Genomic DNA, 12483 nt, shown 5'->3' on the forward strand with positions numbered 1-12483 from the left:
ATTAATTGCTCTCTTCTTCCATATAAGTACATTCATTTGATATCGTGCTATATCACCTCTGCTAATTCTGATGTCCATTTCCATATTTAATTTGTCAGCTTCACTAAAAATTGTGTTTAAATGGCTCAAGTTTAACTTGTTCTATAGGTTCTTTCCATGTAGGATGCAGCTGAAGTTTTCAATGTTTCTGCTTTTGGTGGGGATCAAGAACTTATGGAAAGGATGCAAAGCAGCATAACAAAAAGATGATATCAGGATTATGGAATGTAGATTACGAGGACATATTAAGAGTAGGTGGTCTGCATACACTAGTAAATAGGAGAAAGAGGGGTGATATGATAAAGGTCTACAAAACTTCTGAAAGGTGTCATAAGTTATCAACTGATGAAATTTTTCATTATTATGGAATCAGAAAGGGTTTTACACTTCATGGTAAAATTAGTGTATCATTGGCAAATACTAGAATGAGACATGGATAATTTGAATTTTGATATGATTTTTAAATACAACCATATAATATGCACAGATATCAGAAAGTAATCACTTGGGAAATGATAATTTTTCTGGATTGAACCAAGAAAAACTGAAATACTCTATTTATACACAAGTTCCAACCTCCTTTAAAATCATACAATCTGTGCAAAGGAGGAAAATGGGACATTCAGTAGATCATCAACAATGTTTCCCATTGTAAATATAGGCCAAAAAGTTATAAATTATTTATAGAAAATTACTTGTCTATATTGGTGTCCTAAACACATCAGTTCACTTCACATACTTAAAACAGATGAAACTCAGAAAACAAAAACAGCGACAAATGACAACATTCCATTAGAGTGGAATGGTTAACACAACCAATCACAGCCACTAATTTCTAGGTGCTATTGTCTCAGCACACACCTTGCCTCACTTTCTGGGTGGTTTAAAATCACTGGAATGCTAAAAACTTGACACACTACATCAGCTGTACGTCTGTTCAAAAGTATCCATATTTGTGACTGATGCAATATTTACATATCGAAAGTGTCCTCTCCATAAAGCATTAGTATATATGGTGTTTAATTTTAGGAATCATGCAAAAGCCAGGAAACAATTAAGGGAGTCTTAAACATCAATAAATGCAAAAATATAATATGGTATTCTGTGGGTGTGCACTGCACACCCTGAATATAAGCTCTCTTAGGATACACATTGTTATTCATCTATCTGGATCACATTATCAAGGAAAGTAGCATTAAACCTGACATCAAAATTGGAGATGCTAAATGTCAGTTCTTTACTTTAAGCAGATGATATTATAATCAAATAAATTCCCTCTAGGATAGATAACTGCTGTAACAAATATGGAAATGAGTAATAAAAAGACAGACTGAGTTCAGTGTTTATTATTTTTATTATTATTATAGGAGACTGCCAGGGAATGAAGGACTCATTAAGTGAGGCAGTAAATCACTCACACAAGCCATCAATATACCTGCTCTTAAACTCATTACTTCAACAAGCAATTGTTCCACTCACTCACCATGCTGTGAAAGAAAAAACCTAGCTCTCAGCCATGTTTTAACTGCCCACAAACACTTCAACAGATACTCCCTTGTCCTTTCCTTTCCCCACTTTCCATATCAACTGCATTATGAACGAAGAACCTATAGAACAAATAAAACATTTCAGCTACTTAGGCACGATTTTCAGTGAAAATTAAATATATGAAAATAGACAACAGAATCAAAAAAGCTGGTATGGTTGGAAGTTAAATGAATAAATTTATATGGAACAAGAGAGAAATTAATCAAACACTAAATTATCTGTATACAAGACAGTGTTCAAGCCAATTTTAACTTATGGATCTGAGAGGTGGGTTAGAAAAAAATCACTTGACCAAAGACTAGAGACCACAGATATGAGAGTCCTGAGTAAGATTAGGGGTGTGAACAAGTGGCGCCAATGGCAATATATTAAAAACGAGGATATTAGGAAAGAACTTGACATTGTTAGCAGAGCTAATCTCAGGCAGTATGGTCACAAACAGAATGGGAGAGGAATTAGCAAAACAAGTGTTCTCTGCTAGGTTGGCAGGAAACAAATCCAGAGGAAGACCAAGATATAGGTGGATTAATACAGTAAAAAATGCCTTAGAAGACAGAAATATAAGATCTGATAATCTTGGAGTCTTGACAAATAGATTGATTTGGAGGAAAATTGTAGATAGATAGGAAGTTAGTGGTGATGTAAGTTTTTCATGTAGTCCTATCATATCCTATATACCCCCTTGAGGATACAAGTCCGGAATTTGATTATGATGATAATTTATTGACAAAGAAAATCTATTTTGGAAGTATGATGTAAAATATTATTATATATAAGCATTTTCTTGAAATGAAATATATATACATAAACAATGTCTTCGTTTACGATGATTCACAACAACGGCAGATGCCTACGTGTGCTTTCTTACTGTAGTGTGGTCTGACTGAGAAACGACGCTAGCAGGCACTCGTGTTGGAATGTTGTACCAAGCTATTACGACTTATATGTATCAAACCTAGTTTTACTGTTGTTGAAGCTACCTAATTGTTCTATTTAATTTTTTTTACGTACATTGATAAAGTATGTAATTACATACCATATCTGATAAATGAAGTGCAGAAAAGTTAGAACTTGGTGTTAAGAAGGCGCTGAAATCAATCACACTTGAAAAGGAGATAGAGGTGATTCGAAGAATGGAAGATGGGCAGACACGTGCTAATGTCTGCAGAAGTATGAATTTAATGCAAAACATGCAAGTTATAGCAGGGGTAAACTAGATGAAAAAATTATTTTCATTACGGGTGGATGACTTGAATCAGAAAAACATTCCTCTAATGCAGGCCAGGCTGTTATAAATGAGAAAGCCAAAACAATTTTTGAGGATCTTGTTTAGAAACGTTTTTAGGAAGCAAAGGTTGGTTCACGAGATTTAAGTCTCAAAGTAAGTGCCATAGTATCAAATGTGGTGAGGTGGCATCTGCTAAAGAATTTCAAGACTGTGTAGAACAAGGAAGTTATTCTCCTGATCTCATTTTTAATGTTGATGAGACTGGGCTCTACTGGAAAAAATTGCCATCATGCACCTTCATTTCTTGTGAAGAATGTTCCACTCAAGGTTTTAAAGCTGCAAAAGATAGGCTTACACTTTTGTTGGGTGCAAATGTCTCTGGAACTTTGAAGCTTAAACCAATGTTGGTGTACCATTCACAGACACCATGACCATTCAAGGGTCTAAAAGCCATGCTGCCAGTCTATTGGAAACGGAACAAGAAAGTTTGGGTTACACAAGACGTTTTTATAGATTTGTACACCAATTATTTTTGTCCTCCTGCGCTTCTGTAAAGAAAATGATTTGCCAGCCAAGGCATTACTTCTCTTGGATAATGCCCCTGGACATCCTCAAAACCTTGCTGAAGTAAGAATACCACTGGATGTCAAGTTTGTTTAGATGCCTCCAAACACAACATCGCTTTTGCAACTGATGATCAGGGGATTATATCAATCCTCAAAGCGTATTACCTCCGTATAACATTTATGGAAATGGTAAGAGTCTTGGACACTTCAGGAAAATCTATTAAAGACTATTGGCGGTCATTCAATATTTTGAAGGGCATTAACAACATCAAGGCAGCTTGGAATGAAGTGTCAGCAAAGTGTTTAAAAGGAGTATGGCAAAAATTTCAAAGTCGTGCATAAATGCTGGTTTTACCAGCATTTATGCACGACTTCGAGGAATTAGAGCAAGAGAAGAATGTTATGGAAGACGTTACCAAGCTTGCTCGATTTTATAGCTGAAAATGTGACAGAAGTCTTAGAGGGCAATGATAAACCGCTTTCCAATGAAGACTTAAAAGAATTAGCCGAACAATTAAGTCAACATCCAAAGGACAAGAAATAAAATGAAGAAGGTCCTCTGAGAGTTATAAAAATGGCCGATTTACAGCGTATCCTTGCAAGCATAAAGACATTGACTGATGAACTCTGCGAAATGGACCACGATTGGGAACAGAATGCGAACGTAAAAAGGAGTGTAATCACATCTATTCAACCTTACAATGAACTCCTTAAAGAAAGAAAAAGAAAATCTAGGCAGTTATTAACACTGGATACTTTTTTCCAAAAAAAAATGCAGGTGATCCGAAACCAAGAACTTCAACATAGAAATATGCAATATCTTTTCGAAGTTTCATATTTTTTGTATATAATTTTGTTTTGTTTTCATTATTAATAATTTTCTTTTAACAAATATATATGTATGTATTATCAAAGCTTTAAATATAATAATGTTACACATACTTCATGTGCATAATTTTTGACTAAGCGGAACATAACTTTGTACCTCCCATTAAAATGGCATTCGTTTTATGCCTGTTTTTTCAGGAATGGAAGTGAGGCATAAACAATTAAGGCTGCCTGTGTGTGTGTGTGTGTGTGTGTTCAAGATACCAAGTAATTTTATATAAACTTGGTTTTTAATCCTATTTCCCAAGTGAGCAAAAAGATAAGTCCAGTCCAGTTTGCGCCTGCACATAGTGCAAGTCTGAGGCAACTCGTGGTAAAGGTGAATTAAGCTCTGATCACTTTCCTTAGTATTTTTCCCTTAATATAAAGCACATCCCTTTGCGGAGATGTATGATGCTATGCAGTAAAGGCAATGATCACTACCCATACCACTTTCGACCTTTATTGAGGTCTAGTCAGTGGGAGCCAGACCTGACAATACTAAGGTTGAAGTAATGCATAGCTTATGAATTTTACCTAAACAAGTTGCCACACGTGCTTTTGAACTTATTAAATAAAATCTCAGGAAAATAAGGTTATTTAATTTTTTTATTTTTTTTAAAATTTATTTAATAAGGTCAAATCACCTGTGTCAACTTGTTTACGTAAAATTCATAAGCTCTGCATTATTTCAACCTTAGCATTGTCAGGTATGACTCCCAATGACAAGACCTCAATAAAGGTCAAAGCCGGTATGGGTGGTGACATTGCCTTTAATGCATAGCATCATACATCTCCGCAAGAGGATGTGCTTTACATTAAGGGAAAATACTAAAGAAAGTGATCAGAGCTTAATCCACCTTTACCATCAGTCGCCTCAGACTTGCACTATCAGGCACAAACCGGACTATTATGGACTTACTTGTCTGTTTGCTCACTTGGGAAATAGGATTAAAAACCAAGAATTACTTGGTATCCTGAATACATAATATACCCAAGTTAATAAAACTTTCTACATATATATATTTATATAAAATCATGTAATATACTGTATTTCAGAAATAACTTACCTACATATGGCATTAGATCTCTAATGTTGTTTGTCAGATTACCAGTAATCATTTGTAAGTGAAAAATGTCCTATAATTAACAGTTAAATCAATTAACAATAAAGAAATTAACAGTTAATAAAAAGAAGGGAACTGAACTATTTTTTTCTATTGAAATGATGAAAAAACAAAACTTCAAACATTAAGAAACACTTTTATACAAAATAGCTTTCTCTATTATATATATAAAACTTATAAAAAAAAATCATATTACTGTAAGTTATGACATTACAATTGCTTTAAACTTTCTGTTAAATTAAGAAGTTTGCATCTCCAAGAGGTCCCCATTCCCTTCTCACTGAGAAGTTTATAAACTGAACTGTACTTTTAACTTGCTATACATGTAAGTGACAATAAATCTAACCTGATATCAAAATCAGAAACATACCTATTTGTTCACCTATTCAACAAATGTTATACTCCACATAAACCCAGTAAACATCTTTAGGATTCTTTAACTAAATAAATAATTGTCTTAACAAATCTAAAATGATAACCAGCAATTAAAAAAAGGCAAAAACAGAAAAAGGAAAGAACATGAAAAACATCAGATTAGCAAAACAATTATCTGATGGGAAGAAAAACATACTGCCATAAAAAAATAATAATATAAGAACTGACAATACTGGAGTCATGAGAACAGATTAATATGGAAAAAATTTCCAACCACTGCTGTGTAATAGAAAGTTAGTATAATGTAAACTCAATCATGTAATATTACTATAGTATCCTACTGAAGAGATTTTGATTATGACTAATCTATAAACCAAATAAAAGATTTCAGCTATATAGGCACATTTTTTTTTTAGTAAAGACAGCAAGTTAAATATAGGAAATCAATAACAGAATATGCAAATCTGGTATGAATGAAAAAACAAAACTTCAAACATTAAGAAACACTTTTATACAAAATAGCTTTCCCTATTATATATAATAGGGGAAAAAAAAAAGAAGGGGCAGATGAATAAATTTATATAGAATAAGGCAGACAAATTAGCCAAAAACACTATGCCTCCAGAGCATAGTCTGTTTCAATGATGACTTTTGGCTGAAATAGACCTGGGTTTGAATCCCATTTAAGATATGAAGAATCTTTGGTGAGTTAGCCATTCTAATAGAAGTTGCAGGGTTTTTCTCAGAAACACCTGGTTTTTCATCCTACAAACCAACTAGAATGCATATAATTAACAGTCATAATACACTATGCAGATAGGATTAATTGGTCCTATAAGAGCATTAATTAGGTTTCAAAAGAAAAAAGTTACTTGGTTGTGACAGACTACTGTGTCTAACATGCATTAGGAAATGAGACTAAACTAAACAGATATGAGAGTTCTCAGGAAAATGAAGAGAATAAACACTGTTTCAATGGTACCTAGTATAGCCATAAATACTGTTACAACTTGAACAGTGCATAAACCTTTAATCTATTAGCAAATCATTTACAACTTTCAGCACATACAAACCACATGCATAACGTGCATATAGCAGCTTTCAGGCTGGCAATGCTGTTTCTTGCTCTCAAGCTCCTATCACAATTTGAAGTCCATGGGATTCAGATTGGGACTTCCAGATGGTGATATGTAGTTGAGCACATTTGCCTCCAACCACTGCTGTGTGGTCCTTACCTTCTGCACAAGGGCCAAGTTCTGTTGCAAAGTCCGCTGCCTACCATGAAACAAGGTGTTGTTCAGAGACTGTACTACATGTTCTAGCATAGTGTCTTGATAACTTTGGTAGAGGTTTGACCTTTTCTCGAAGAAATACAACTTGGATACTCCCCACCACCACCAAACTTTCACTGAAATGGGATAATGATCCTCTCTGACTAGGTGCTTGCGACCATCAGGCATATGCAGTTGTTTTGGCAGTTATATGACTCTTCAATGGTGAAAATCTTCTCATCTGTAAAGAGGATATCTCTGTGTCTGTTTGTGTACTGCCAGAAAAATGGCTTTGATTTTATCACCCTTTGCTGCATAAGTTGTGGTGTTAGGAAGTGTCCAGTAGAATTATGACAGGTTTTTACTCCCCTCACCCAGATCATTAGTTAGTGCATGTGACATTCTCTGTGAAACATTCATCTCTCTCTCGTGACATCACTTTCTGTGTTCTCACAGGATTATGGCAGAGGCATGCCTTCACATCCCTCACAAGCTGTTACATTCTAACACTGTGTGGTCAACCTGTTCTTTGGCAGTCAGAATGTCTTCAATAATTATAACAGTTATTAGTCCAATACACAAACATCATACTGTTCCCAAGTGTTTTTAGCATTCTGAAAATAACAGGTGGCTGCATTCCCCTTGTGAAGTGCTATTACAGCAAAATGGTTCTTATAATCTCCCCACTGTATGTTAACCTGTATAACTAGACAACTCTCTCTCTCTCTCTGCTGATAAACAGGGCAATGTTGGCTGAGCACAGTGCCACTAGCAGAACCAGGCTTACAGAATTTTGTGGGCAGAGCAGGGATATGTGAAAGCTGTAACAGTATTTATGGCACGACTGTTTAGATTCATATTAAAAATTCATCATCATCATCATGCATATCAAGGATTTAGGCCTAGCGTGGCCTGTTCCGCGATTAGAATTAATCGTTGAATCGTTTAAGATTCAACCCCTTACAACCCTGGCAAAAAGTATTTGATCAACGACTGTAACACTAACATTGTATGTATATATTAGGATTCATTTTACCTCAATACATAAATTTTGTTAAATTTTAACAGTTATGAATATAAATACAAATAAAGAAATAAAATTTATTACAAAAAATATTTTAGTTACTTTTAACCAGAAATTAGGTGAATGGAAACCAAACACTGAAGAAAAAAGTTTGCGATTATTCTTTGATTGGGGAGGGCATATATCCGATCACCAAACTCAGCATTTGTTATTCCTCCTTTAACCCAAATGATAGCTTTCATCCTTTGTGGCATGAACTCAGCTTTTGAGTTATAGTGACCAAATTATCCAAGGGCCAATGCTGGACACGTTCCACTGGTTACATAACTTTTGTTTCCTGCTTTGCAGGTTTGCCTTCCTTCCAAGCGTATATATTCTAAAATTGCTGTATTTCTTCTTATCCCAACAGAAACATAAATCATACCTTTTCAATAAATATTCTACTTTTATTCTTGTTATTATTACTAATTAATAATATTGTTAAACTATCAAGAAATTTTTATTTAAATTCTAAATAATGGATGCAAAAGTAAATATCCCAAAAAAACTTATTTGTTTTATTTATACAATGAGATATTTTATTTAAATTCTTAATAATATATGCAAAAGTAAATTTATTTATCTTTTGCATCTATTATTAAGAATTATTATTATTATAGTTATTATTAAGAATATATATTATTATTTTTGCATATCACAAAACTTGTTTATCTTATACAATGAATATCTATTAAAACTCTCCAAATGAACAATTTAAACATATTTTTCGGAAGAATGAATTCTTTTCAATAATTCATCATCCTCTGATATTTTGCTCATAAAATCTTCACAGGAATCAACCATATTATATTTCACAATAAGAATGGCCGGCCTTTATTGTCTCAAGTTTTAATTATGTTTTCCTTGCAGTCCATAATTTATTCACAACTGAAAATACTCTTTCTGTAACAGCATTTGTCCCAGGTAAGCAAAGTGCAAATTCCACTATTTTTTTTTATATTACCATAAGGCACTTTTTATTTTTTCTCAAAAAAATGCAAATATCCCAACCCATCTATCTCCTGTAGGGGTTTTTTCTCCTTCCATTCTTCAATTTTTGAATCAATTATATACTTCTTTAAACAAGAAATCTCATCAAAAAGGTTATTTTCACATATTCCATGATTTTTTCCAAAATTAGAATCTACACTCCAACAATGCCTCAAAATCATGCCATGATATCCTACTTTTAAGGTTCACCCATTTAAATGTCTTAATTTCCAGAAACTGGGATGACTGCATGTCCAAATGTTCCAAACAGTTATTGTAAAAAGTTTTAACATGAGAAATAAACAATTTTTTTATGCTTCCCTCATTTTCTAAAATTCTTAAATCTCTTCTTATGCCAATAGGAACGTAGTTTGATTCTAGACATTCTCTGTATTTTGCTTTTAGCATATCAAGTTCCTCTGAGACTTCCGTTATTGTACAATAATTTCCTTCAATGTTTCTGACTACTGCCTCAAATACAGATGCCTGACTATGAAGAAATGTTAACCACAACTGAGAGATATTATCATTGAAAAAGAGTTCGATTATTCTTGGACACTTTATCAAGGGATAAGAAATATGACTTCAATGGACTATATAATTTCAGAATCTTCTCAATCACAGGCATTAAAGCTAGCCATCTAGTTTTACTGTAGCCTAGAATTTTGTGATATTCAACTTCTGCTTCTCCAGAGAGTTCTTTCAAAGATTCTACTCTGACAGTGTAAATGTAAAAATGGCTATAAATTTTTGTTACAATAGACTCTATGTCTAGTGGTAAAAGATCAGCAGCAGTTTGAATGGCATTGTGAACCATATGAGCTGCACAACCTTCTCCAATAATATTTTGCTCTAAACTTCTGTTCAGTATAGCAAAGACATTGTTAATACCCTTTCTAGCAACAAAATTGGTATTTGCATTATCAGCACAATATGCAGCAACCTTCTTAGATAAATTGTTTTTTTCGAGAACAGTTAAGATAGAATTGCTGATAAGCTCTGCAGTTTCCCCAGGAAGGGACACAAAATCAATAATCTTATTCTTCACACCACTTTTTGAATCAAAATAACAAATGATAGTAGGAAAATTACATCTTTATGGTCTGATGCAGAGGTGCTTAAGGGTCAAAGCTGTATAACAGAGAGAAGACCTCCACAGAGCCTTTAAAGGAATGCGGAGAACCGACCAGGGCTTCTGACCTAATGTCCAATCCTCACCTTCTCGTGGTGCACCCTGTTGGGTATCTACCTGGATACTGAACGAACGAGGATGGGCTGGCAATTTGGGATTTAGCCGACCAAATTGTATTCTTATTGGTTAAACCACAATAAAAAATGATGGTACAACATGACAAAATTTCATGCTGGCTGGGGGTCGCCCGGTTAAACAAAGCCCCCGTTGTTTTCGCCAGGGTACCAAGGCGAACAGCGAAAAGTCAGCTACTGGAACAAATCTGAAAACATGCCCCAACTCAACATCACCAGAGTTAAAGATCGGTACTATCAACATAAGAAGCCTGAATTGCAAAGAAATGGAGCTAGCTGAGGAATTAGATAAGTACCAGATCGACATAATAGGGGGTGACTGAAACAAAAAAGACAAAAACCGGTGAGATCTTCCTGAGCAATAAATACAAAGTGTTATATTCACGCAATAACAATCAAGGAAAAGAAGGAGTAGCCATAGTATACAACACAAAATACGAGGCTAATCTTCTTGAATGGCAGTCAGTAGAGTAATGTGGGCAAATATGAGAATGGGGAACTGGACAATGAGACTTATTTGTGCCTATGGTCCCACAGAAGGTTCTACTAAGGTAGAAATGGAGGAATTTTTTGAGGCTTTAGAAAAAGCAACTGACACAATGAAAAATGAAAAGTTGGTCCTTGTTGGGGATCTAAATAGCAGAGTAGGAAATGATTGTGAGACATACAAAAATCTTTTGGGAAAATTTGGAGAAAAGAGCAAATCTAATAATAATGGCAATTTTCTGTTGGATTTCTGCTCAGGACATGGACTGGATATTACTAACGCCATGTTCCAACATAAATATGTGCACAAATTCACATGGAGAGAAGAGGCAAGGAATAAGAAAGTCTCATTCACTATGTTATTGTTGATAGTAATGTTTTTTCCCTGGTGCAGGACACCAGAGTGTACAGAGGATTTGAAATTGGAAGTGATCACTATTTAGTCTTGAGCAGGATAAAACTGAATTTCATATTGAAAAGAATAACATGTAACAAAGTTTTAAAGTGAATAAAAGACGAGCAGCTCTCAGATGCGAACTGTAGACTAAAATATTCTTTCATTGTTGAAGAAGCTTAGGAATTGAGGGAAGAGTGCTGTAAAAGGAGTTAGAGATGATAAAGGTAACATGAAAAAATGAAAGAGTTTGAGAACAGGAATCAAACCTTGGAGATTCAGTGGCAAGCCTTGAAGAAAGCCCTGATTGATTCAGGTAGAGAGGCATGTGGTGAAGTTGTCTGCAAGGATAGAAAAATTAGAACTATCATATTGGGTGTACAGGATATGATATAATTATCATATCCTGTACACCCATTGAGGGTACATGGCAGGAATTTGTTGTTGATGATAATGATGATGTGATTCATACAGATAATGAATAACAGAGGGATAATGTACATCCTTGTCTCACACCAGATTTAACATTAAAGCATCTTCTGTACTTCCTTCAATTCTAACTGCTGACTTACAACTCAAATAAAGACTAAGTATTGTTTGATATAATGTCCCATCGACACCATATAACTGTAGGATTTGAACCGCTTCTCTCTTGGCACCTTGTCATATGCCTTTTCCAGATCGACAAAACTTAAATACAGATCCTTGTTATATTCCCATGCTTTCTCCACTATTTGTCGTAAAGTGAAGATCTGATCCTGACATCCTCTATTTGGCCTGAATCCAGCTTGTTCTTCACAAAGCTTTTCTTCCACAATTCTTCTCAACCGTTTCTCAAGTATACTTGCATAGATCTTGCCAGGAACACTCAGTAGGGAAATATCTCTGTAATTATCACATTCAATTTTATTTTCCTTTTTATATATGGGTACTATGAGAGGTCTACTCCAGTCATCTGGAATTCGTCACTCTGTCAAGGCTTTCTGAACTATGCAGTGCAGCCACTGTAACTCTTATACCACCACCATACTTCAGTATTTCTGGTTGAATATCATCTTCTCCTGCTGCCTTTCCACATTTCAAGCGTTTGATGACTTTTTCTACTTCAAGTATGGATATGTATTCCTGACTGCATGCCTGGTCAGTGTTTTTTATCACTGTGCTGTCATCACTGCTTGTTTCATTTAGCAATTTTTCAAAGTAATTACTCCATACTTCAAGGATATCTTTTTATCCTGTTTCCATGTCACCTTTATCATCTCT

General features: G+C 34.6%; 1 protein-coding gene across 2 annotated transcripts in view; it reads right to left on the reverse strand.

The window, feature by feature from the left end:
- The window catches only part of Gip (hydroxypyruvate isomerase-like protein Gip), a 178485-nt gene that overhangs the window by 7038 nt on the left and 158964 nt on the right, over window positions 1-12483 (reverse strand). For both annotated transcript variants that reach the window (XM_090410111.1, XM_090410110.1), the window contains exon 6: window positions 5319-5388. In XM_090410111.1, coding sequence (XP_090266237.1) covers window positions 5319-5388 — 70 coding nt within the window. The remainder of the gene's footprint in view (window positions 1-5318; window positions 5389-12483) is intronic.

Source organism: Typopeltis vanoorti, chromosome 20 (assembly GCF_054136105.1).
Source record: "Typopeltis vanoorti isolate ZY-2024b chromosome 20, IOZ_Tvanoo_1.0, whole genome shotgun sequence".
NCBI lineage: Eukaryota > Metazoa > Arthropoda > Arachnida > Uropygi > Thelyphonidae > Typopeltis > Typopeltis vanoorti.